Source organism: Rattus rattus, chromosome 7 (genome assembly GCF_011064425.1).
Source record: "Rattus rattus isolate New Zealand chromosome 7, Rrattus_CSIRO_v1, whole genome shotgun sequence".
In the NCBI taxonomy this organism is placed as follows: domain Eukaryota; kingdom Metazoa; phylum Chordata; class Mammalia; order Rodentia; family Muridae; genus Rattus; species Rattus rattus.
The window spans coordinates 58,225,867-58,252,919 of record NC_046160.1 but is presented as its reverse complement, the minus strand read 5'-3'; the positions used below and the strand labels follow the sequence as shown (position 1 = coordinate 58,252,919).

The window sequence follows — 27,053 nt, the reverse complement described above, 5'->3', positions numbered from 1 at the left end:
CTGTTCCTTTTATTTTTAGCAGCTAATTTTGCAGCACTAGAAAGCACTAGAATTCTTCTTACCTGGATATTTACCACCCTTGTTTCTTCTGATGAAGCAAACGATCAGCAAAATTAAGATGAGGAGGGCAACAGCACACATTAGACCTATGAACCAGCCTTGGGTCGCAATATCCACTTGCCGACTTGCCATTGCTACAAAATAAATCAATGGATTCAGTGGGAGTAGGTTAAAACCAAGGTGAGACAGTGTTGGTCTCTTCATTAAAAAATCAATTGCCACAGTGTATAAGCCTTTAGGTACTTTTTCACAGGACTCCAAATTGGAATCTGCCAATCACCAATGAGAAATCACCTACTTCACTTTATAAACTTTCAGTATGTAAAATATTCAAATAGAGAAATCTTGATGTAAATAAAAATAAGTGCTACCACACCCTGATAAACACTAAGACCACATTTACTTCAACCACACATTCTCAATAGAAATACATTCCCAAACCAAGTAAAAAATCTATTATTTGGGGGATAAAATGGATACAAATATGATAAAAATATAAAACTGAATTTTAAACACAACAGAATGTATACATCTAAAGGAGTATTTTCCCTTCAAAAGAAACTACTATTGTTTTCAGTGTTTCAGAAATCTGTTAAGAAAAGAAAATGGCCCATGCAAGAAAGCTAGCCACGGATGCACACCATTGCTATTTTATACAACAGCTGTATTCTGAATGGAAATTCTGAGAATACCGAGTCTACTGTCAGGGACCAGCATTTGTTTTTGTCTGGGCTCTATTATTCAAAGAACTGTAAAGTATAGTTTGATCAATAGAACCATTATTTGGACTAAATGAACAGTTTGAAGAGAAAATACTCATTTATGTGAATATAGTTCTTTATGTCTCTCTCTATTCTGTTTGAGTAAATGATGGGAAACTCTTCATTGGGCTACTCATAATATACAAAGCTCCTATGAAAAGTTTAGGTCTTATGAAGAAGTGTCAATCACACTGGACAAAGTGCAGCATCAGTGGCTGTTTAGACATGCCCACAGGGCTTGATTAAATAAGTTTGCGGGAATCCTGTATCATAGGCCTTTGTCTTTCTTTTTTAACCATAAGCAACATAAAAGGTTTTCTTTTTCTCGCTTTCATACACATGGCTATATTGTGCTTTTAATCTAGTTTTCTTGAAAGCATTACATCGTAGGGTTAGATATGCGTGATCTCTGAATTCAAAAGTAAGCATGGCTATGTGCATCCCAGATTTCCTACATGCAGGGAAATAACATTTTATTGTGTCCTTTTCGCAACAAAAATCCAGAGAAAAGATGAAATAGTTAAAAATCAAGTTGAAGCAGAATGTAAATAATGCCCAAACTATTTGAAAAATAAAATTGGAAGTACAAATATCTTTTTTGGAATATAAAACGGAGTCTACTGGCCTTTCCAAACAGTCCCCTGTGACTCATTAGTTAGAGGGTCTTGGAGCTGTTTTGTAACCAGGCGCCATGGAGAACATGTGTCCAAACTGCTCTGGCTTTCATACTCAAGCCATAGTGCTGGTGCTAATGATGGGGATGATACTGAGGGTGGTACTGATGATAGTGATGGTGTTGATAGTGATGATGGTGATGATGATAATATGGCCGCTAACAACTTATTCCTCTTTGATAGGAACTTTACTGAAGACAGGATCTCATTTAACCCTCACAACGGTTTTCTGAGGTAGGCATTATCATAATTCCAAGGCCAGAGATGGTGAGAACAAGAGCTTCACCAAGGATTGGAAGGGACCTCTGTCTGTCTGCCTGTCTGCCTGTCTGCCTGTCTGCCTGTCTGCCTGTCTGCCTGTCTGCCTGTCTGCCTGTCTGCCTGTCTGCCTGTCTGCCTGTCTGCCTGTCTGCCTGTCTGCCTGTCTGCCTGTCTGCCTGTCTGTCCTCTCTGGGTTTGGTTACAAGGTACTAAGCTACTTATCTGCCCTCATATAATGTACTGCTGAAAACATGTCCAAACACCAATCCACAAATGTCTGAACATATAATAAATTTCTTTGGGGACTTTCCAGAACAGGTAAAGGATTTGAAAAATTGACTACATTCTCCTTATCAACAGAGTCTTGCCAAGTTGTACACAGTCTTTGCATGCTTTTTTTTTCAAAACTGAGCCCCAAACAATGTGGCAAAAATTATTCTAATGATGGGAATCCTTCATTTGGGTTCGTTAATGAACTATGGCATGGTTGTAAGTGTTAGCATTTATTTTCACAAAATCAAATGAGAATGATGACCTAGAATGTAAGATGCTCAAATGTTCGTGCTGACACTGTCTTCTGTACCTGGAGACTTTCAGAACTGAATTGCTTCCCAGCAATTGGGTTATTGTGCAAAACTGGCTGCTCCCTGAATAGCTGACCAAAGATGTTCATGTTAACATTGAGATTTTGCTTTTATATCAAAGAAAATAGTATTTGGTATTTCTCCATCCCACTATTTAAAACTAGCTCATTACAACCAGTGAGTCAGTATACACATACATACACGCACTCATGCATACACACACATACATAGACAGAGACAGACAGACAGACAGACATGGATGAAACTTATGGGATTTTTCCTTCTTGAATCTGAGCTTCATAGAGTTTGATTGTAATGTGGACCGCATAGGCTTATGTATTTGAACACATGATCCCCAGCTGGTCTTGCTCTTTTGAGAGGCTGCTATAATCTTGATAGCTAAAACCTTGCTGAAGGAAGGTGTTCAGTAGAGATGGGTCTTAGAGTTTTATTGCCTGGTCCCCCCATTCCTGTATACCTACTTCCTGGTCTGTCAAGATGTAAAACAAACAACCTTAGGCTCCTGTTGCAATAGTCCCTTGCCACTTCCACCACCATCCTGTCCCCATCATGATGAATGGGACTCAAACCACTGGCCAAAATAAATCCTCCCTCCCTTAAGTTATGTCTTGTCAGGTCACAGCAAAAAAAAAAACAAAAAAAAAAAAAAAAACATATATAGGCATTAGTTGTAGTGAAAGTGGGTTGTCTTCTCATCTGGAACTTCTGTATGCATTGCGTGAGCTATCCACAAGGTGATAAATTAACACATATATGGAGTATGTGAAAACAACACAAGGCAGAGCAGTGAGAACTGTCTCGATGCCTACAAGGTTCAGAACAGTCTGCTGTTCTCATTTTGCTTGCTGAGACACGGATTACCTGTGCTGCATGGTGGGGGACCTCTAAAGACACTGTTCTTTTTGAAGAAGCATGAAAATGTACTGCCCAGTTAAAACAATTAGCTATAGTTAGAAATGGAAAGAATGAACTTGAAGAAAGCCTAGAGAGTCAACAGAAAAGCTTTGGACCAAGAGCAGATTGAGGTTCATGAAAGTAGCAGAGCACAGAGAGGGGGTGGCATGTGGACACAGAACTAAATAGTAGCCTCCCCATTGAGTATTGATGTCCTAGACCTCAAACCTTGTGCTGGGAGGGAGCCAGAGCCATAGATTATGGGTTTACATCAAGTGCATCCTACAGTCAGCGCACTGCCCCCTGCGAGGAGGGGTTTTGGTATGTGGGTCATTACTAGAACTCAGTCAGCATTGTTCTTCTTAGTTGTCATATGAGTAAATAAAAGGTGACAACACTCGGGTCTTGCAACATCTTCTCTCCATCACTGGCATACAGCAGTGCCCCACTCTTTCCATCGACTCCTCTTGACTAAGACTAACACGTGCCACCAGGATGATAAGCATCTTCCCCTGAGGAAAAGATGCTTATCGTTTCTGTTTGTTTTTGTTTAAAGGAAACATCTTTGATCTTGCAAAAGGACAAACATGCTGCAAGCTGATCTTGTGAGTGAATCTAATCCATCTGCAATCGGAGGAAACATGACGTCCTTAGAGACCCAGAAATGCACCATAAAAGTATGAATGCTAATCACATCCATTACTTCCAAGACAACCTGTTTCCCTTGGGACCTCTGTGACTTTGTGACAAGGGCCTCTCTTTGGGAATTGGAAGGTCAGACCCCTAGGCCTAGCTCTACCACATTGCAGTTGTGACTGGGGCAAATTCTTCAACTCTGAAGACTTGACATGTGGTGGAAGAGTACAGTAACAGTACCCACTTTAGAGGGCTATTGTCAGTAAGAAATGAGGAAACCACTTGCCTGTGTACAGTGGACTAATTGCTGTATTATTACTATTGTTCTAATTGTATATTTACATGAACTTTGAGTATTTTGAAATTGACAGTTATCAGTAACAAGCAAATGTCCTATAGACCTGAGTTGTTTAGAACTCCCCTTTTATATCTAACACCTTTTCTAGATTATATATGTCTAAATGGATTGAAGCACAACAGAATAATAGGATTTTTTTTTTACCTAAAACATGCTAATTTTAGCAGGCGTATATTTAGAAAGCCTTACTCAGTAAGTTATTCATTATTAATTTTGATTCCTTTCTCTTTTAAAACAATTCCTAGGTGAGTATTTTTAAATGATAAGAAGTGGCTTTCAAATCATGTTTTGTTAATGAAACTACACATTCCCTCTTGGCTTTAGTTTCCACAGGAGTGCATAATACTTCCTCAAGAATGCATGATATGACTGAGCAGAAGATGAATGCATGAGCCCTAGAATGCACACACACCCCAAAGACCCTTCTTCTGGTCTGAGAAAGTAGATACTATTCCCTTAGCAACCAATATTTGTTAGTATTCTTATTTGCACTTTAATTTGTATTTTATATGTACATTTCCTTCAAAACTTTACTTTTACACTAGTGAACTCTGAATAACATTCAAAAAACTAAAACATAATACTCAGGCAATTTTTTTGAAATAAAGTGCAATACAAGGCTTACAGAATTTCTTTTTAATAAACGTAATAACACTGTATCAATTGTCCAACTAAATTGCAGGGTTCTGCTGGGTTGTAGCTGATTTTGATATAAAGAATTTTGACTCTACTAAATATAATTCCAACCTAAAAAGAATTTCAGAATTAACTTCAATTTAATTAAGAGAAATTTTAAATATGGAAATTATATCAAAACTTGAGTTATCTAAATGTAAGTTAAAATTAAATTTAGGTTTTTAAAAATGGTTTGGGACAATAATGAAGTTGAAAGAAAATTTGTCCAATTTTGTAACTTAGATAATACAAGCAGCCAAACATAATTAAAATGCAAACTTCCAACCCAACAGGGCCCGCCCGAGAGTTCGACATCCACAGCCCTGCAAGCTCCACCTGCCCCAGCCTCTAACTGAGTGTCTGCTAGTTTCTACTTCTGAGCACAACGAGAACTGGTATAGTGTGTGCCTCACCTGGTCCTGTCTCAAACACATCCTCTGAACTCACAAAACCAGAGTCCCCCTCAGCACCAACTCGGACTTTGTATGCTGTTCCTGGCATTAGACCCTTTAACCCAAAGAAGCTCCGAGAACCATTTACAATTTCTTTCCTCCATTCTTCTTTGCCTATGGAAATTTTTCAAAATAAAAACAAACAAACAAAACAAAACACAAAAGAACAAAATTTTTTTCAGTATTTCAAGGGACCAGAATTTACTTTAATACTTCAATAAAGGAAAATTTTTTGAAGTAAAACTAAAAAAAGTCTAGGTGATTGAATATAGCACTTTAGATTATTACAGATCAAAGAATGTCAAATAAGTCAGTTAAAATGAGGAGCTCATAAGAATATTCACAAAGAGAAACCTATTGGACAATTTATGTATACATTAATGTACATATCCCATTGTGGACATTATTCTTTTTAATCCAAATATAACCTTATATGCTCCCTGTTCCATGAAATGACTGAATTCTTCTAAAATGATTACATTAAGAACTTATTATACATTAAATTGCTTTAATGAACTACAAGAAGATTGTTTATAAAGATTCATTAGATGAATCCTTTGGTAAATTTAAATGTCTTTAAATGTATCCAACTTATAAATTTAATATTTTTCAAATGTTAGGCTTTCTAAAGGGATAATAGTAATAGTATGTATTTGATTCATAAAGACTTAAATAGGAAGTCAGATGGTACTTGAAATTTGCACAGACATTCACTGGTCATCAGCCTATGATATATAGGGCACATTGCATTGAGGAAGGGAGGGGTTTTCATGAGTCCCTGAAAATTCAAGTTGCCTGCATCTTCCAGGAGATATAGCTATGATGTGAGCAGAGAGCCGACTTGGTAATACATAAAACACCAAGACAAAATCAATGATCCCACAGTTTTAATTTTCTTCACTTGCTTATAAGATTTTGCTGGGTTAGTTGGGCAAAATTAATTCTTTCATATCAGTTTGATTTCTACTACTAGAAATTCCAAACTGGAAAATGAAAGTTGCCTTGTTTGTAATTAAAAGTGGTTCACTGTGATTTTTTTTTTGAAATGACTCTGATTCTCTGGGTAGGATCAAGTTACTTTTCAACACAGTCCATAGTAAATCCTAAACATTATTCTTAGGCTCTTAAAATGTGTCCCCCAAATTGAAAGCAGGGTAATAAATCATGTCTTACTGCCTGCTACACCATATTCAACATAAAACTTCACATGCTCTGGTCCCTCATATTCCCAACTGATATTGGCATACGTCTCAGCAGCTGCAGCAGTGACATTGCTGATCCTGGGACTTACTGCACGGACTAAATACACAACAGAGAAACAAAACAGAACAGAACAAACAGACAATCATATTGCGGCACCATACACACCGATGGAAAGATAAAATTATTTGAAATTGTGCAAATAAGATGTTAGAGTTGATTATAAAAATTTAGAGTCCATGTATCTTCACTTTTGTTTTTGGAAAATGCCCCTAGTTACTAAAATATAATAATCAGAAGTATATGATTCTAAAGTTACAAGTTCTATTACATGCGTTCTAAGTAACATAAATTGTTTCCCATTAGATCCAGTCCCAGTAAACATCACCATCTTCATTTACTGATGGACAATGGGGATGATTAACTGTCCTGAGAACAAAGGCTGTTAGAGTGTATCAGAGACTTCCAGGTAATTTGGGTACCTTTCCATTTCCTTTAGCTTCTCACTGCGGGTATTCAGAGAATTTATACTGGGAGGAGAAAGATTATTCTCTACATTAGTGACTTCTGACTTGTTTTTAGTCTCAAACTGAGAATCTGAAGAGCTGAGAAACTCTTGCTTTAGGATGTTGAACAGTTAGGGTATCCTGGGGAAACAAGTACACATGCTGTGGTCAAATATACTCTACCAAAGGTCAAGAAGAAATGAAAGGAGCAGGAACTAGCTGACCCATTAAATCCCAGAAAGTGAGTCCCGCCTGGCATTTGTTGCACAGCATTTCCTAACAGTATGTGACAACCTAACTAGCCTTTAAAAATACAAGTTATGGAGTCTACATGATGCCTTCCATATGCTTACAGTTGATGAAAATACATCTAAATTATTTAGAAGTATTATTTGAATACCGTGGGCTATTTCTTTCAGCCCCTCCCCTATAGCATCAACTAAACATGAGAACTAGGTAAGCTAACATGGTAAGATCCTTTTGCCACCCCAGAGAAATTATATGGGATACTAGATTTGAAAGCACTGAGAAGTTACCTCAGACTATGAAATTCATTCTAAAATGTTATATAATTTAGAATTATATAATCTTGAATTATATATAATATAGAATATAACAGAGTTATATAATTTAGAATTGAATGCCATGTAATGAAGCAGCCTCTCTTAGGATCAAAATGAGGTGCATCAAGAGATTTGTGCAGAGAAGTGAGATTGGAAAGGGGCAGTAGGAGGTGGATATCGCACAGATGTATAATATCGTATACAAAGAAACGTAATAAAGATAAATAAAACTTTAAAGGCATATTGAAGGAGTTAAAAGGTACACTTGAAGTGTACAACAAGAATATTCTGTGCTGTTTTCTGGTGTGTAAAAGGAATAGCAGAGAGCAGAGTGATTACTGGATTAGTTTTCCCAGATTTTCTTCTCCAGTGGCAAGAATATAATCAACGCAAAGGGTTACATGGGTACGTGTGTGAACTATCTCCAGCTAGAACCTAGAACATACCAATAAATTTCTCTTAAAAATTCTGGAATCTAGTTTTGGGACTTAGTTGGTAAGAGTGCTTGTATGATACACATGAAGGCTCGGTTTGATCCCAGCATTGTGTAAAACCAGGTGTGGTGGAACCCTCCTGCCAGCCCAGAACTCAGAGGTAGAAGCAGGAGTGTGGGAAGTTCAAGATCTTCCTCGGTTACATAGCACGTTCTAGGTCATGTTAGGATACAAGGGTGACTTAGAATACACTAGATCATGTCTTTAAAAATTATTGTGACATCATAAAACTGGAGAATTTAATCTTGGAATGACTATAGAAGTTCCCAGAAAACAGGACCATAGCAAAATAATTTTAACCAAGTAGCATCTAGCTTTTTAAGGGTTAAAATTTTTAACAATTTATTTATATGTTTTTGTTTCTTCTCTCCCTTCCCCACCTCTCTCTCCCTCCTTTGTCCCTCCCTCTCCCTCCACCGTGTGTGTGTGTGTGTGTGTGTGTGTGTGTGTGTGTGTATGTGTATTTGTTTGTTATGCACAATATGACATATATGTGAAGGTCAGAGAACAAGTTGTGACAATTGTTTGTCTCTTTCTACCATGCAGGCTTTAGGAGTTGAACTCAGGTCATCAGCTTAGTAGCAAGCACATTTACCTGACAAGTCTTCTAGCCAGCCCTAAAACAGTGTGTCTCAGAATATTATTTTCTGTTACTTCCTAGTGGTTCTTCTTTAGATTGTTTTGACACTTCCATTTTTATTTCCAGCTGTACTGAAATTATATTCGTGTCCTCAAGATATGCCAGTGAATGAGGCCATCTATCTTTGTGAATCAAGACAGGGAAACTAAGGAAGTATCCACTGACAGATTAGCAGATAGTGATGGTGGCTGGCATATATGTGAAGAAATACTGCTCAGCCTTACAAAAGAAGACAGCCCTATTTACAACACGGCAAATCCAGAAGTCATTATGCTATGTGAAACAAACCAGACACAGAGAGAAAAGTCAAATTATATGTGGAATATCAGCAGTCAAACAAAAATACAGGGCAGAAAGTTCACTGTTGGAAGCTAGAGTGGGGTGAACCACCTGGAACTTGTTGGTCAAAGAGTACAAAGTTCTAATTTTAAGACAGATATATTCTAGACAGCTAATGTCTTGCCGACTGTATTTAAAGTGTCTTTACTGAAAACAGGAAATTAGTAAAGAACTGAGTCCTTAAGGTTTCCACCACTCTTGTATTTAGCTTTCTCTCCTATGTACCCATTTAAGATGGAGGTTTCTTCAGGTTGTATTGTTGGCCAGTTTGACAATGGGAAATTCTAACCTTTCTGTTAGCTGCCCCTTGTTCCACATTCTCACTCACTGAGTGAGTACCTGGCGTCCCAGCTAGTCAACAAGGGTTTCTCAGTGCTGTCTCTGGTCTTGGCTTCCCCAAGGGTCTCCCTGCCGATTCCTCAACCTCTCTCTGTAAACATTCACTGATGTTAACAGTAACCCACATGTTATATTCCTAAACTGCAAAACGTCCCTGTTCAAACTCAAGGACTCACCTCTGACTACAGGCTTTTGTGACTGCTAAGAGCTATTCACCTTTGACCTCCAAGTGGCTCTAGGCGCAACTCAAGGCATCTTTTCTCCACAAAGTACATGGCAAGTTATAACACGACACCTTGTGTGCTTTCCAATCCTGGCCTTTGCTTGTTTTTGACCAAGAATTCAACCTTGACTCAATCTGCCAGAGAAAACTGGTTTTCAAGAACCAGTTCTTTATGAAGCCTTTCCTGAGTCTTTCCTGGCACTGCTGGGCCAAATAAATGTCCTCCTTCTCCTTCTTCTTCTTTTTCTTTTTTATAATGTCCTCCTTGTGCTCACGTAGCATTTCATTTCCATGACTGACTTGGCATCTTGCTGTCACAGTTTAGCCATGTGAAAGGCAAAGTCCTGCTTTACTTTTGTGATGTACAGTGTTATGTAAAGTGTACAGTTGTCGTGTGGTCTGTGCCAAGGAGACACCATTACCTGCTACACCGAGTGTTCAAATGCATTTGTGTAGTTTTGGTTGTTGTTATTGTTCAGGTCAAATAAAGGCATGAACATTAAACTTGAGTCTTCAACTTTTTGGATCTGGCAACATCATCTTGTGAGAGTCAGATCTCAGAGAGACCCCAGGTCTGGCTATTGCCCAGTGGGGTTTCTCTGCTCAGTCCTGGAATGACCATGGTGGCTGCAAATTAAGCCTTGTGTAAACTTGTCAATTACTAATTTCTCCACATTACTGTATCAACTAAGTAGGATGTAAGTCTGTTCTGGTGACTGGTGTCAAGAGCATCATCATTAAAGTTTTAGGATATAGGGATAGAGATCTACCAGCAGTGGGGTTGGGGGGCAAAACCCACCTCTACTTTGCTCAGGTCTAGTTTCATTTCATAGATAAACCTTCATGGGGCTAGCTCCCAGAGCACTAGACCCTGAGGTCCAGTAAAGAGTCATAGAAATGGAACAAGAGCTGCCAAGCAAGGTAATTCTTCCATAAATATTGATGGCTTGAATCAGAATGGACCACAATAAACTCCTGAAGATCCTAAAGATTTATGCTCAACTCAGTTGTACTGAAGAAAATGGCAGGAAAACACTAAGAATGTGCAAGCCCTGCGTTCACTATGCAGTAGGACTTAAGAAGGGTTCAGATGGCCACTTTAATTCATCATTGTTAGATTAAAGAAAATTAAAGAATACCTTGGAAGAAAAATTCAGGATTATGAACTATACTTGAATTTAAATATCACTATGGTAAAATAGCATCATTCATGTAAACAGCATTTAATTATTATACTATTAAAATATAAAAATGAGGTCAGATTCACCATTTTCTTATTTAAATATTACTTCCTTTATTATTTGAAACCTGTTAGATTTTATACTAAGGACTTAATCTAATTTTAGACATTCTACCTTTATCTTTTATATTCATTAACTGCCCACAGTTGAATTTAGTAACATCAAATGAGAAACAAAAAAAATCTTTCAATATAAATTTATTTTAGTTTGAGTTTATTTAAAGCAGAATTTATTGTCTTGTAATATGACGAGCCAATGGGGAGCTCAGACTTGTTTCACTGTCAGCCCCAGGGAGGCATAGGTTCTTAGCAGTCACTGGTCATAGCGACGGGACATGCTGGTCACATCGGGGAGGCAACCAGACTTTCCGTGGAATTCCTGAGTTAAACTTATTCTAAAAATACCCATCATTTTAGTGATAATTATACCAGAAAACAGATATGCATATGCAATAGAGTGAGTCTACATAGGGTAGAAGCTTTGAACTGCTACAGCTTTGTTCTCTGAAGTCTAAGACCATAAATATAATTTTGGATGACTAAAAATGACAATAATTTTGATTCATTTACTCTAAGATTAATGTTATATGCATTTTGTAATTCATCAAGTTTCTGGATATAGGCAGAGTTTCTAAGAAAAATGAAACTATTTATCAAGTCTAAGCTCACGAGAGCAGACACACTCAAGACAAGACTCCCAGCTCTCTTGTTCTTTTCGCTCACTCCTGCTCATACTCACCTGGTCTCTTGCAACACAGGGCAAGCCCTGACTCTGGTCCTTTCACTGTTTTAGAGACAGGCACATACCTGCTCTCTAAAAGCAGACTCTGGTGGATCAATAACCAGAGGTCAGAGAGGGGAAGGGAGGTTCTTTGGTATTGTCACAGGTGGAAGAAATATTACAAGTTCTCTTCTTCCAGCAAGTATACGGACACAGAGGACTAAACTAAACTTTATTCAGAACTAAAGAACAGATGCTGTCCACCAAGGACCGTTGGCTAGAGCTCAGCGTGAGGAGACTTGAGCAGTGAGTGGTAAAGGCAAGTGGAGTGAGACATCTGAGCAGAGTATGCAGGCTGACTGGAACACTCACTTGTAGAGACTCAGGTAAGGGGTTTGGTATTACTAAACCAAAGGTCAAAAGGATGGTGTGTTGTAGTGCTATTGAGTACAAACATATTGTGTCACCCAGGACTGTGGCTAGGACAGATGGCTATAGGAAACTCAGCGGATCTATTTCTGGTAGGCTGTTCTCATCTAGGATTTGAATTCCTCATATGTGGCATGGACATATGGAAGATCTGTGACAAATCCCCAGTTTTGGTCCCATCTGATCTAACCAAAATCACATTCTTACAATCTACAATTAGGATTTGCACCGGGGAAAATTTGGGAGGAATTAAACAAGTGACTTTCTGCTTATAAAGTATATAAAAGTTAATTTGAAAGTCATGATTAGCCAAGATCTTCTCCTTTTGGTAGTTCTGGGCATATTTTTGTTCCTCAGTTTACCCATGCTGCACTTCCCCACATTTAACATTGCAAAGTTCACACAGTATAAAGTCATGCAGATGAATTATTTTACCTTTGCCTGCACCTACATCAGGTGGAAGAATACCAGCTTAATGAAGGGAAACAGAAACAGGACACTGTATAGTTAGATGTAACACACCCATGAGCATGTACACTTATTTAAAAAGCACTTATTAAAATGCTAAGGCATGCAGGAAGAATAAAGCCTATTTCAATGGGACAATGTATTGCTGTCCCAAAACTTACCAAATATAAACATTACTTAAGGTCCATTATTCTAAGAAGGATTAGGATGTTTTGATCCATTTTTTGATAGGAATTTCAATTTCATATGATATAGAAGCTACTGAAGATAACTAATAACCAGACATATAGTCCTTAAGCAATTTTACAATTTAGAGACATGCAAAGCCAGAAAATCTTTTACAATACTTAAAATACTTTTAGTATTTGTTTTATATACGTGAATGTTTTGCCTGCATGTGTGTATGTATGTGTACTGTATGAATGCTGAGGTCAGAAAAGGGCAGCAGATATCCTGGAACCGGATGTATGGATGGTTGTGAATTATCATGTGGGAACTGAATCAGGTCCTCTATAACACAAAACATGTTCTGAACCACTGAGCTATCTATTCGACCTTATTTTACACAATTTTTGATCCTTTTCATTGAATCAAAAAATTTCTGAATGTCTTTTCAAAGTGTTCAGTTTAATGGAACATTTCTGCTTTCTCTGCAGATGACATACCGAAATACAATGTTTATGTCTAAGCATAAATAAGTGCAGTATTTAATAATTAATTTTTATTTCTTTCCAGAAAGTATAAATCAATATGTAGATAAAGGAATTATTTACAGTGACTCAGGACTATAACTAGAACTATATAGAGACATATATATATGTGTATGTGTGTACGGGCAAAAGAGTTAATCAAACTCTGAACTCGTGTGATAAATATGGTTATTTCTTATTCCCACTCTAATATAGAAGATGTATTTGTTTCTATGTGTGTCTGTTTGCATGAGTTTATGTACACCCAAGTGCCTGTGGAGGTCAGAAGCGTGCATCAGATCCTCTGGAACTGGTGTTATAAGCAGTTGTGAGTCACCATATGGGTACTAAGAACTGAACCTGAGGCCTTTGCAAGAGCAAAGCTCTTCAGCCCTGGGCCGTGTTGTTAGCCATCTACTCCAATATTTCAAGTTTAGAAGTTTCATACAGGCTTGAAAAATAGATACCCAAACAGCTGAATAAAATAACTGATTTTTACATACATTGGGATGAGAAATTACAAATAAGCATGTTACTGGATAAGATGGCTATTCCATAAGAGAAGGAATAAGTTTTCAATGCTTTTTAAATTCTCCGATCTTTGTAATGATATGGATTTTATACATACCCTTCTTACCTTCGTCCACAGTTGTTATTGCTTCCTCTGTGATCTGACTGCCCGATCCCACTGACGTTTGTGCATAGAAGTAGAACTTGTACCGAGTGCTGAAATTTAAATTTTTCAAAGTCCAGCGTGTCTTGTTGGCAGGAATTTTTAAATCTACCAGAGGGCCTAGTTCGTGTGTGCTGTTAACTGTGGATGAGAAATGACGAACAAGGACAATGCCCATTAGTTAGTTGTCATAACAATACTATTGTAAATCATTGCTTCAACCAAAAATGTCATTCCCGGTATATAAGCCTTTTACAGACCTTCTCATGCGTTGGATAAAGTACCATTTAAATAGTAAACTGTAACCTATAGTATAATATAAACAAGTAGAATTTTTCCCTGTTAGAATACACACTAGGGAAATTTTACAGTTGGATCATAATAGCAGTTTTCACTCTATCTTTGCTGAGGAGTTTGATACTGTTAATAACTCCAAACACTTCGCTTGGCATCCTGTGGCCAAGAAACTTCCTCTTTACTTCTTGTTACTAGATAATAGTCTCTAGATAATAGGGATAGGACACCACCCCTTTCACAATTACACTTAACAACCTGTATTATCCTAAATAAACCTTAATTTTTAATAACATATACATTAGTTTTTTATAACAGGTATGCTCTGAAGCTCTTTCTGGAATACTATTTGAAGGTATAAATAAATATTATGAAACAACAAGCTTGCATTTGACAACAGGAGTTTGCTCAAAATCTAACTTTTCCCTATCATGGTGACTTACTTGGCTGATATTTTAAGATGTACTCAGTCAGGATACCATTTGGGTGGCTTGGAGGGTCCCACTCCAAAGTGAGAGAGTCCAGTGTAGGATTAACAATTTTCAAAGATGAGGGAGCACTAGGGACTTTTAAGAAGAACAAACAGCACATTTTAAAAAGAGAAAACGTTTCAAAGTAAACACATTTCTCCTATTTACACGATCGATCTAAAGTTTGGTTTTCAGCTTGGTTTTTGCTTCAGCTGTTTCATTAACACAAATCTGTAGCAGAAACATTCCTTTCCCTCTCTTATCTTTTTTCTAAAACCACTTCCATTTAAATTCGCTGAAATCATCTTCTCAAAATACATAGCCTGCCTTTATAGGGACTCAAACTATCTATTTTAGAGCAGGCAGCACTTGACTTAATTTGTGAAAGCAAGCGGGTTGCTAAGGGAGACCATCCTAAGCAGGCCTCTCAGAGGAAGCAGCTGTGCTCTGGGCCCTTGAACACTGTTTCCCCCAACAAACCAGGTGTTTCCACAAAGTCCCAGATGGGCTTTGGGCCCAGGCCAGGTTGCCCAGGGGCTGAGCTGTGCTTCTCCCAAGTGCTCACAGCTTCCCAGGATCAGAAAGTAAAGACGAGAGCCCACATGTTGGTTCACCCTACCCCAGGATGGAGGAGGAGGCTCAAGGGCTTCAGGTCTCCTGGACAGAGGCTGGCAAATTATCAGGGGAAATAGGCCTAGTCTGCCATCCATCTTTAAGAGGCTTGGGGCTGAACTGCATCAGGATGCTGCCTCTCTGCCATATCCCCTAGAAACTGACTAAGGACACCACGGTCGCCTCTTCACTCTAGCCAGAAACCAGACAGTCAACTTGGAGTTCTTGCTTTTCCCACCTCCTGGGATGCTAAGTCTTGGCAACAAACCCTTTTCTCAACCATATACTTTTCTTCATCCTCTCTGCTTCTTGTCTTCCTCCTGTCCTTTGCCCAGGCCTGCAATCATGTCTGCCACCAGCTTCTAAACTTTAACCTAATTAGTTCTTAATTTCTAGAAGCCATAGGTCTTTTCTCTTTAGAAAACTATGTTGATGCGTTGCATGAGTGTGCCGTTGTAGAAGGTTCATGACATTCCTTAAATATTTCAGCAGATCCTGAAGGAACCACCACAGCCTGCAGACTAAGAGCTCCTGCCCCACAAGTTAGCATCCATGGCACCCAAGATAATGCATGATGTGGGCTCTCTCCCAATGCCATGTCCCTTTTCTCATCCTGGCCATACAACATATATTTAGTAGAAGGATGCTTTTAATAGCTTCAGACAAACTATTCTTTCCCACTTCCTTTTCAGTCTTTAATCCCAATTTTCTCTTCTATGACCCCTGGAGCTATCCAAAGGATATGTCACTGGTGAGAGATGACAGTGGCAAGAACCCTTGTGACTCAGCATTTTAAGTGCTGGGGTGGAGGCTCCATCACACCTAATGTAAGACCTGTAGCCTTCTAATTCAGTACAACTTTGTAAGATTCAAGAAGTTATGAGGGCACATGCGTCAACTGCAAGCCGATGAAATATCTTCCCTAGGGGGTATTTTCTTACTTCTTCCTCCCATCGCTCACACTTCCCAGAGGGAGCTACTGACACTTAGAGAGGATACAGAAGGTGACTCAGCTCAGAAAGCTGATGACTCCCACACTACATTGGCAATGTTTCAGATAGCTTAAATGAAGAGGACAAGTTAAAGGGGACAAGCATCTGGACACAGCGTTCTGCATTCGGAAGTGTTGTGTGGCTACCAGTCATAAGTGAGTGATGTTTTTCCAGTTTTGTGATTTTTTTTTTCTAATCATGCATTTTGCTTCCAGAGTATTCTCTCAATGGAGGTCCTTCTGTAGTACAGAACCTTTCAGGATGTACCGCATGCTCCTTGGTCCCAGAGCCACACCCATTCCGTACCTCCCTCTGGAGTATGGAAGCCTCTGTCGGCGCTGGCCGGGCCCTCCCCTTTCCCATTGACCACTCGGACATTGAGAACATAGTGACTGTAAGGCTGCAGCCCTGGCAGCATGCCGTGAGTCTTGCTGCCCTGGAAGGTGAGGATCTTCTTCTCAATGTGGCGTCTGTTTCTTTTCGATGAGCTCTGAGCCTTCCAGTAGTAGATCTGAAGTGGCAAGAACCCAAGTCAGGGACACACAGGAAGTCAATATGATCATGCTTACACAACCAAAGCAAGGGGACCCAGCCGGCAGTGGCCCTTCCTGTGAGAGCCTGTCAGCCCCGTGAGATCTCTGGAACCCGAATAAAAGTAGGAAGAGATAAGCAACTCCACAGAGTTGTCTTCTGACCCCCACACATCCACTGTGATGCCTGAGCGTCTCCCTTCTCAGTCCTCCTATAGACTTGTAGGAATGCACAGGGACGGGAACACACATGCACACCACTCATTCATATTTTTTTTTTAACTGAACTGCTGGTTTCCAGAAAAATATCTTGGTTCATTTTACATGAATATTAGTAGAACTAATGGATAGTGGTTCTTAGACAAGCAAAACAGAAGCCCATAGAGAATGACAAAAGTTGTGCCTACACAAAAATACTTTTATTTTTGTGCTTTATACTGTGCTTTACTGTTTTGCTGGAGGACTATAAATGAAATGAATGGGATTCACTCGGTTCTTCCCAGAATGAGAAAAATGACAATAAATATACAAGTATTTTATTTGTATGAATTTTGCTACCCATTGTTTACATGCTCTTGTAGAGTTATACACAGACAGCACATTACTTAATTTAATCCTCACCCTAGGGAGGCTTCTATTATTACTGTTTTTTTGGTACCTCTCATGGGTTAGTGAGGGATTCTTCCAAAGCTGCAATGGCCCTGTACTGCAAGTCTCAGATTAGTTTATTAAGATACTCTACCATCTAATTACAAGTACTTTTATATTTTAGGCACCGTTTTGAAAAGATCAAAAGGTGTTGCCTAACTTTGGTCAAAAGGTGAGAACTTTTGTACATTACATCTTCTTGTACATTATACCTTCTTGAAGGTATCTTAGGAATTTAAAGGCTTTTTTTATATATATATCTTTTAAGATAAATTAGCTTATGCAAAATCTGGTCACTGGGGTGGGGAAAAAAAAAGAGGATACAGTGCAGTACAAAAAGAATCCTCCAGGGGTCAGTGTCAAATCAAAGTAGTGATATAAGTGTACATGGGTTCTTTGGATATATGAATAAAAATACCTCTAGCAATTACTGTTTCTGTGGGTTTTTTTTAATAAAGATAATTAATGATCATAAGAATGACTTAGTTATATACTACAGAGTCTTAAAGTATGATCTGATTTATTAGTGTTCTCCACATTATTGTTAAACTAGGTGAATTTGTTACATTTTTACAGTTCTTAAAAAAAATAGTCTGCCTTATTTCACATATACTGTTCAGTCTGTCAGAAGGGCCTAAAAAAGGTGGGAAACCTGTGAAATACAGAGAAAACATCATTTTATCATCCTCGATAAGTGAGACTTTAGGTCAACTGTAGCTGGATTCTTTAGGTGTGGCTGGAAGCAGTGAATTTAAGTCCACTTGTGAATTTAAGTCCACTAACAGATGAACCACATAATCTCAACCTAAAATAGTATATGTGACAAGTGGCCTTCGCCATGGTCCTGCTCCTAAATAAAGAGCACAAAGTGTTTCCCTTCACCTACCCGGTAGCCTTGTAAGTGTCCTCGGACACTCTTGGGAGGTACAGGGTCCCAGTGTACCTCTGCCAAGGTACTGTTCACCACACTGACACGCACATTTCCAGGAGCCACCATTGGAACTAGGAAGAAGACAAGAAAGGATGGGGGTGATGCAAATAGCTGTTTTTTTTTTATTTCACGCAACAAAAGGTCACAATATTTAATAACTTTGGCTTGAAGCATACTCTGCACTACGTTAGAGAGTCCTGCCCTACGGATTGTTGACTGTTAAAAGGTGACATTTCATTATTTGTTCATCTGAGTCTATGAAAGCAAATTTAATACTGTGAACTTAAACTCCCCGGTCCCGTAAGCTCTGGATTTGGAATCCGAAGCCTTACACATGTTAGGAAAATGCTCTATGACCAAGCTATTTCCTTGGCACTGAATCGCTATTTATCACGTAGTAGGCTGTACAAATGTAGGGAAATAAGCAAAATGATTGTTACCTCTTGCTTGCTAACCAAGGTACCTCTGGAAATAGCCCAGGTTTGTACCTTGGGAGCTCTGTCCATCTAGGCAAGAGTAGAATGAGATAGGCAGGGGACACTTACGGTCTTCCCCGGAATGTCCCATGACTGCAGCTGGCTCTGGAGCAAAGCCCACATCATTCAGGGCTTGAACTTTTATCAGGTATGGGACGAAAGTTGGTGTGCCAGAAACAATGTATTTGGATACATTGGCTACAACCACAGATGTCCATTCATCGTCACCATCTTTCTGACGCCAGCTCACTTTGTACTGGAGGCCAGGCCCATTCGATTGAAAACCATTCAGGGGCTATGAGAAAAGCCAAACAGAATGACTGTACAGCCTTTTACAGGAATAGAAAGTCCAGTTCCTAGACATAAGTGAATGCTGAAACACTAAAATGCATGCTCTTAAATGCCCACATCTCCAGGGACCTCTTCCCTTCTCTCAATTGTGATGAGATCCAGGGCCTGTTTCTGGGTCAAAGTTGTAAATTGTAATTCTAATGTAGTAAATAACACATAAACCTTCAAAGACTGGCTCCATCATAGTAAGTGTGGGGGACTCTTAAAACGTAATTATCTACATTTATTTTATGTATTCCTGTCAGTGTCATAGCTCATCATTGTTGCCTAGTGATGGAAACTTACTATTTTTCTATTAAAATTTTGGGTCTGTCTATTCTATCATATGTGCACATAAATATGCATATATGTGTCTGTATGCATAGATCTAAGGTTTTAACATTATACATACAAATATTTCAGTTTTAGTTATTAACTTTTCGGATCTAGAACACACAGATACTGTAAGAATGATTGTAATAGGGTTGGAGAGATGGCTCAGCGGTTAAGAGCATTGACTGCTCTTCCAGAGGTCCTGAGTTCAATTCCCAGCAACCACATGGTGGCTCACAACCATCCATAATGGGATCCGGCGTCCCCTTCAGGTGTGTCTGAAGACAGCAGCAGTATACTTATATACATGGAATAAATAAAATAAATCTTAAAAAAAAGAATGATTGTAATAACAATTTGGCTACTGAGAATAGCTTGGTGCATGGTGATAACAATGTCTGGCTAGCATTTTTTTCAGCATATATTCCTGTGAGGCCCAATGCTAAGCATTTCACACACATTAGTTCCTTCGGTCTTATGCAGCTGTGCTATTATTCCCATCACACAGATGATTGACACACACTTGGCCATCGGCAATCAGCGATTCTCACCTGTCCATTTTGGTCACAGAGGTAGAACTGTTTAATTACTGTACAAAGTTGCCTTCAAAATACAGGTAAGATTTTTTTTTCTACAATGGTCAAAAGGAATATGAACTCAGATATTATTCTAAAACGACCGATTCTGTTCAGTATAAAAAAAGCCTCCTGACTCACCTTCCATGTGATCACCAAGTTGTCCGGCTCTGTCCCTAGTCCTTCCACAGCCGTGGGATTCTGGTCTGGTTCTAGAAATGAAGCAGTCCCACATAAGCAAGCTTCAGCTCTCGGGAAGGCATGGAGAACCCTCCGGTCTTCTGCCGGCCTCCTGCGTTCCAGCCTTACCTGCGGCCTTTGTAAGATACTGCTCCGATGCCTCGCTCGGCACACTCCTCCCGATGCTGTTCTCAGCCATGACTCGGAACGAGTAGTTCACGTAGGGAGACAGCTTCAGCTGGGCTGTGGTCTGCGTTCCAGAAACTTCCGCCTGGTGGCGCCACAGCCCTGCCTCATGCATTGCATCTTCATACTCGATGATGAATTCTGGCCACACCACCACACATAACACAAACCCAACACAATGATTCAGTCAACTTATGAACAGGAGCCAGAAATACCTTGTGGCAAGTAAGAGTACCCAGACACAAGTGATTTTGCAAGAAAAAAAACTTCCTGTGAGGATATTTTGAGTTCAATACTTAAGCACGTGCAATATTTGGCATTTTCTTCTATGATGCTGAGCTCAGCTTAGATAAAACTGTTTAGGCCTAATCTGCATATTCTAATGGGAAGTCTTACTTTTTGTTTTTGTTTTTTGGGCTTTTTTTTTCTTTAAGTATAGAATAGAGTTTATTCAGGGCATGGTGAGAGGACTTAGTAGGGTAGTAAAGGGGGAGGGACATAGGAGGGGAGGGAGGGGAGAGGGGACATGAGGAGGAGGGGAGGGGAGGAGGAGGAGGAGGGAGGGGGAGGTGGGGGGGGAGGGGGAGGGAGAGGAGAGGGGGAGGAGGGGGGGGGGAGAGAGGGAGGGGGGGGGGGGAGGGGGGGGAGAGGGGGGGGGGGAGGAGGAAGAGGAGGGGGAGGGGGAAGAGGAGGAGGGGGAGGAAAGAAGGAGGAAGAGAAGGAGGGGAGGAGGAGGGAGAGAGGGAGAGGGGGAGGGGAGGGAGAGAGGAGAGGGAGGGGAGAGGAGGGGAGAGAGGAGAGGATTAAAGGGGAATGAGGTCTGTCATGAGGACGTATAGGGAAATTGGAAAGGAAGGGAGAGGAGTGGAGGGGAGGGAGGAGAAGGTGACAGGAGGAGAGGAGAGGAAAGGGGAGAGGTCAGGGAGGAGAGGAGAGGAGAGGGCAAAAGAGCATGAGAGGAAGTCTAAATATAGAGACAATGTTCAATTATTATCATAAATGAATTAATTACAGTGAATGTACAGCTAGAAGCAGTTTTTCACCAGGAAGATTGACAGCAATCAAATATTTAACCTCTTTTGTTGGATGTGACATTCTCAGACCTCCTGGAACATGTAAATCGATACACTTTTTATAAGGGACAATTGAGAATATCTAACAATTTTTAACATATACAGTCTTTGAGGGGTTGTACTTCTAGCAATTGACTTTGGGCAAATGTGCTTACCCACGTGGTGTCAAGACACGTGCAAAAGAATCCACACTGCTGCATGGTTTCCAATGGAGGCAACCTAGTTACAAACAAGCGAACCGCCCGCCAGCGAGGCTAACTATGATCCACACACTGGGATACTCTGCATCAGGCTTTGAAGCCTATCATAGTCTGACTTAATAAATGTTTTTGTATCCAAATGCTTTGGTCTCTCATCTGATTTGATTCCCTCCAATGATGTCATCAAAGTCAGGAGCTGACACTTTTGAATGTGTCATTTTGTAGCAAGGGGCAATGGGAAGAAAAGCACCAATGTTAAGATAGGGACCTATTGTACATAAGCAGCTCTATTACACGCCGTGGTTCTGAAAAGATCGGTTTCTGAATGTTTAGACTGGACACTAGCACCATTTAATGCAGCAGGTTAAATACTCATTTCAAGATGCACCTCCTGTGTCTGTGCTAGGTAGTTTTATGTGAACTTGGCACAGTTAGAGTCATCAGAGAGGAAGGAGCCTCTACTGAGAAAAGGCCTCCATGAGGCCCAGCTGTAGGCAAGCCTGTAGGGAGTTTTCTTAATTAAGGTGCAAGCAGCAGCCCTCCGCAGCCTCGGTATCAGCCTGTGCCTCCAAGTTCCTGCGCTGCTTGAGTTTCTGTCCTGCCTTCCTTCTGTGATAAACAGTGATGTGGAACTGTAAGTCAAAAAACCCTCCCCTCCCCATGTTGCTCTCACGACCCTAAGACAGTGAAGACATATAAGGTGATTCTTATAGTTCTTAAACACAAATGATAGTGTGCTTGCTTAATTAACGTTTTCAGGATTGTGCCAGAAGCTGTAACCAGGAGTGACTCCATCTCTGAAAAGCATCATACTTTGGTTCTAAGAGCAGTGATGAAGAGAATGCCATTAAATGCATTTGCAAGAAATCACAGCAGTGTATCAGACCATTGTTAGAGATAATGCTTCAGGAGTGACCACTGGGTTTACCAGCTACCACATACTTGTAATGGGGCTATTGTTGTCATCGCCTGGGGTCCATGTCAGCTGAACACTTTTGTCAAGTTGATTGGTCAATTCTAAATCAAAGGGAGGATTTGGGACATCTGTGGAGCAAACACACACACAAATGGTTAGCTGTCTTTTGGAAAGTTGATTGTACACAGAGGGACACCTTAGAGACATCACTTTTACTGGTCACTGAGCATGCAGTGGACATGAAACGGACACCACTGAGGTTGCTGAGGACACTGCACACGCAAGCCAACCCATCAGAGTTCTGCTTGCTTGCTTTTCTAGAGACACCAAATTAGGGGTGGCCAAATCCACTGAAGCAGAGCGTGTTCAGCACGCTCAGTGTGTGTCCTCTCTTCAGCAGAAATGAGCACAGACAGAAAGAACACCAAGCTTCATTGCCAACTAGACAAGGGGGACTCAACAGTCAGGGCTGAGCGACAAATGCAGGAAGGTGGCATGCACTGTTCGGAGGATTTTTCAGTGTTCTGCGACACAGAACGGTCGATCTGGAGGAGCCTGGGGACTGCTTTTTAAGGATAGGGAGGTCTCTGCATGCATAGGCGTCCTTACTTTCAGACAACTCACTGACTCAGAGGTCACTGAGAAGCAGGGCTGCCACCTGCAATGGGCTTTGAAGTTAACTCTCTTCTCTGAGACTTAAAAAAAAAACTTTGCTTCTAGAAGGGTCTCTGAGTTCTGGAGAACTAGAGGACATATAAATGTATGGGATCTTTTTTCTCTTCGGTAAGGCAGTGTTATATGTCCACAGAGAGCAGGTTTATTTAGAGAATGGTTAGTGATTCTATGTACAGTCTAGCTGATATTATGCTACAAAATTATGTCTGATGTTTGTGTACTGAATTAGGATGCGTTTTCTAAATAAAAGTGTTTCCGGATATAATTTCTGACTATTTTCCAGACTCGGAAAATCAACAGAACATTGTTAGGCCCCTTCTTTTGCTAATTCCCTAGTGACTTTTCTTTTAACACAAAATGAGTAAGTTTCACAGACATAAAACATCAGTGTTGTCCCCTAGATGCACACTGCTTGGAAATGGACTCTCAGAACAAAATAATATTTCTTTAATGTTTATTATTATTGTCATCGGTGTATTACATTTGTTTCTGTGTGCATATGCAGTGTTGAAATTGACACACTCATGTGCAAGAACACAGCACTCATGTGCTGATGTCTGCTAGGTGGCTGGCTATGGAGCTACTAGGATCTGTCTGCCTCTATCCCCAACATTGGAGTTACAGGCATGTACTGCCATGATCTACTTATGTATGGGTAGAGGAGATTTGAACTCATGTCCTCTTGTTTTCACAGCAAGCACTCTTATCCACTGAGTCACCTCCCCAGTTCCTAAGCATATCTTAAGAAACCAGTAAAATCCAATTTTCAGAATGATTCAAAGAAACAGCTTTTCTGTTCCATAAAATATGGATGATAGATTGTGATAAATAATTTATGCTACCATACCATACGAGGAATCTGTCAAAGGAAGATTTTTATAAGATGCAATGATTTTATAATAGCAAATAAATTACTTAGAAACAACTGGAAATACAATAAGCACAATCGTCTAACTTTACAATATACTATTCGGTTATAAGGAAACATTGACCATGACAAATGAAGCCCATGATAACTGGCAGCCATTTTCTTTAAAGAAATGGAATGGTGTGACAGAGAAGAGAAGGTGATGTCTGCAAATGGGGAATCACTTGACAGAAGACAGAAAAAGAAGGCTCATTAGTTTACCGTAAATGGGGGCTGGAGTTGGAGTAGGAGCTAGAAAGGACATTAATATAAAGGATTTTAATCATAATTAGTCATGGAAACATAGAAGAAGACAAAAGCAACAGAATATTAATTTTTTTAAAATTAAGCTCTCTCCTTAGCTATGAGATGTGACATTGACAAATGGATAGTGACAATTTAGAAATACAAAACCCCTCTGAGTCTAAATTAGAGGTTACTTTTCTTAGTTTTTTTTTAAAGTCAGTAAATATGCACACCCACCACTTTGTCACAGTCTGTATATCTACACACAGCATATTTATATAGAAATTGTCTCCTCAAAGTCCTCTCTGAAAGAAGAAAATCACTTGCTCTTGTAGCCATAAAAATTTATCAAACAAATATTCAATATATATATAATTTTCTTTCCCATCTAACATAAAGAGCCTGGCCAACACTATATCTGTTCTTGCCCTTACCGACCACCCTGAGCACGGCACTGGCTGAAACACTGTCCAGCGTTGTGTTGGCTGCACATGTGTAGGTCCCACCATCGTCATCCTTTACGTCAGAGACCACCAGATGGTCCTTGTTGACAGAGAACCTGTAAACAGAACACATGAAGAGCTGCCGAAACAACAACTAGACACAGCTGACAACTGCCTTGCCCACAGGCCATGATCTCTGTGAACTTGATAAAAGAGAAAGATGACAAACACTTCAGCAACTAGAGTGAACCACTATATAGCACTTTAGTAATTAATAAACCTGAAAAACATTCGGGGTAGGAGGGATAGTAACTCTAATGGTTTTCAGTCGGGCTTATGGGGTCTTAGGAGATTCTGCAGTAGCCCTCTGGGAACGGGGCCAAAAGTCACATGGTATCCTGTGAATATGTACAATTATGGCATACCAATTCCAATTTTTTTAAGATTTATATAATCTTTAAGATTCATATATTTATATGAATACACCATTGCTATCTTCAGACAAACCAGAAGAGGGCATCAGATCCCAATGTCTTAGGAGACATTGTAAACTGTCTTCTAAGTAATTTCAAGTCACACCTCAGCTGATCTAACCTGATGGTCATTTCTTTATGCTCTCTTCTCTTTACAACCTCAGGTCTCATATGTTAAATTGCTGGGAGGAAGCCTTACCTGAAAGGGAGCTTTGAGCACATGGAGAGAAAGGCCAGAAAATTACTGTGGGGTCATTAGCAAGCAATAAGATACCACTTAGTCATCCCAGGCTCAGGTCAGCAGCAAGAAAACCACAGAAACCACAGAAACCACAGAAACCACAGCCCTAGCACTGGCTATCACTTGTAGCCACTGTAATGGGAAAATCACACATGAAGCTGTCTTTACTAGGTTAACCTGAGGGCCTCAGACAGAAATGCCAAGATCTTTGCCTTATTCCAAGTTACAGAATTGAATGTGCCCCTTTAAATGCTTTACTTGGTTTCGATTTCTTTTCCTTCTGCAGCTCTTAGGTTTAAATTTTAAAAAGAAATTAAGTTTCCCAAACTAGTACTTTTTAAAGCACTGGGACAGAGTTGGGTGAATTCCTGACGATGGAGATGGAATTTCTGCTCATTTGTAGAGTGCAGACTAAAACATGTGTTGAGACTTGACCAGTAAAAGTATACAACCATGGATGTTGTCCAAAATGTGGAGGAAATTTTGCATCCCAAATCTCATAGGAGATCAGCACTCAAAGCCCAACATTCTCTGGCTCTCATTTCAAATCCTTTTAGTTCTAAGTATCTTATAGAAGGAAGGAAATACGTGTCTTATAATTTTGTGGACAGCTGACTTCAAACACTGAAAGCATAATGTTGGCCTTTGACCAAGAGCAGTGTATAGAGAGAAGAGGAAAGAAAGACCCTTGAAATACCTTTCATCATTGGGCAGCTCTCCATTGTCCTTCAGCCACAGAATGGTGGGGATTAAGGTGTGGTCGTGTTTCACTTTGCATTCAAAGGAAACCTTGCTCCCCCTCTGAACGACTGCGTATTCAGGTTGTTTAATGAATCTGGTTGGATCTAAAATTCAAAATTACCATTATCCATTTTGCAAAGCTGGAGAATTTGTTCCAGGTCATATAGTACTTTAAAAAGTCTCATTAACAATGCCTTACCTTTGATTTCCAAGTGAACTTCATTCTTTGCCATCCCTAATTTATTCCTTGCGACACAAGTATATGTCCCTGTACTATCCTTTTGGGCCACAGGAATTTCTAACGTTCCATTATCATGTAAAACATAAATGTCTTCATGAAGAGCGCTTCCTTTAGTTCCTTTAAACCTTCATTACAAAAGTTACCAGAGTGAGAACAAAACACACAGAATGTGGCCAGCAGCAAGTGTCAAGGTCAAAGACATTTTGAATGACTACAGAGGTTAGATTTCTGCTCATTTATAAAGGGGACATGAAAACATCTGTTGAGATTTCACTTTTCAAGTTATAAAATTAAAAGCATTGTCCAAAATTGGAAGGGTTTTCCACAAGCAATGCTTCTGACAAATCAGAGGAAAGTACATGAAATAGGAGCATACGAAAATAAATGGAGTTTGCAGAATTAGAACGACTGAATATAATGGGTTGCAATTTTTATGAGAT

General features: G+C 39.7%; 1 protein-coding gene across 2 annotated transcripts in view; it reads right to left on the bottom strand.

Moving 5' to 3' along the window:
• The window catches only part of Nrcam (neuronal cell adhesion molecule), an 80,241-nt gene that overhangs the window by 15,367 nt on the left and 37,821 nt on the right, over window positions 1-27,053 (bottom strand). The window contains exons 14-29 of one of the 2 annotated variants that reach the window (XM_032907694.1): window positions 26,572-26,738; window positions 26,329-26,476; window positions 24,909-25,033; window positions 24,451-24,480; window positions 22,673-22,774; window positions 20,401-20,598; window positions 20,233-20,303; window positions 18,923-19,148; window positions 18,333-18,448; window positions 16,575-16,779; window positions 14,638-14,760; window positions 13,865-14,041; window positions 12,506-12,541; window positions 6,550-6,675; window positions 5,338-5,490; window positions 63-194 (exon numbers count right to left, since the gene is read on the bottom strand). In XM_032907694.1, the coding sequence (XP_032763585.1) occupies window positions 63-194; window positions 5,338-5,490; window positions 6,550-6,675; window positions 12,506-12,541; window positions 13,865-14,041; window positions 14,638-14,760; window positions 16,575-16,779; window positions 18,333-18,448; window positions 18,923-19,148; window positions 20,233-20,303; window positions 20,401-20,598; window positions 22,673-22,774; window positions 24,451-24,480; window positions 24,909-25,033; window positions 26,329-26,476; window positions 26,572-26,738 (2,135 nt within the window). Of the gene's footprint in view, window positions 1-62; window positions 195-5,337; window positions 5,491-6,549; window positions 6,676-12,505; window positions 12,542-13,855; window positions 14,042-14,637; window positions 14,761-16,574; window positions 16,780-18,332; window positions 18,449-18,922; window positions 19,149-20,232; window positions 20,304-20,400; window positions 20,599-22,672; window positions 22,775-24,450; window positions 24,481-24,908; window positions 25,034-26,328; window positions 26,477-26,571; window positions 26,739-27,053 lie in introns of both variants that reach the window. The other variant, XM_032907695.1, reaches the window with a different exon arrangement.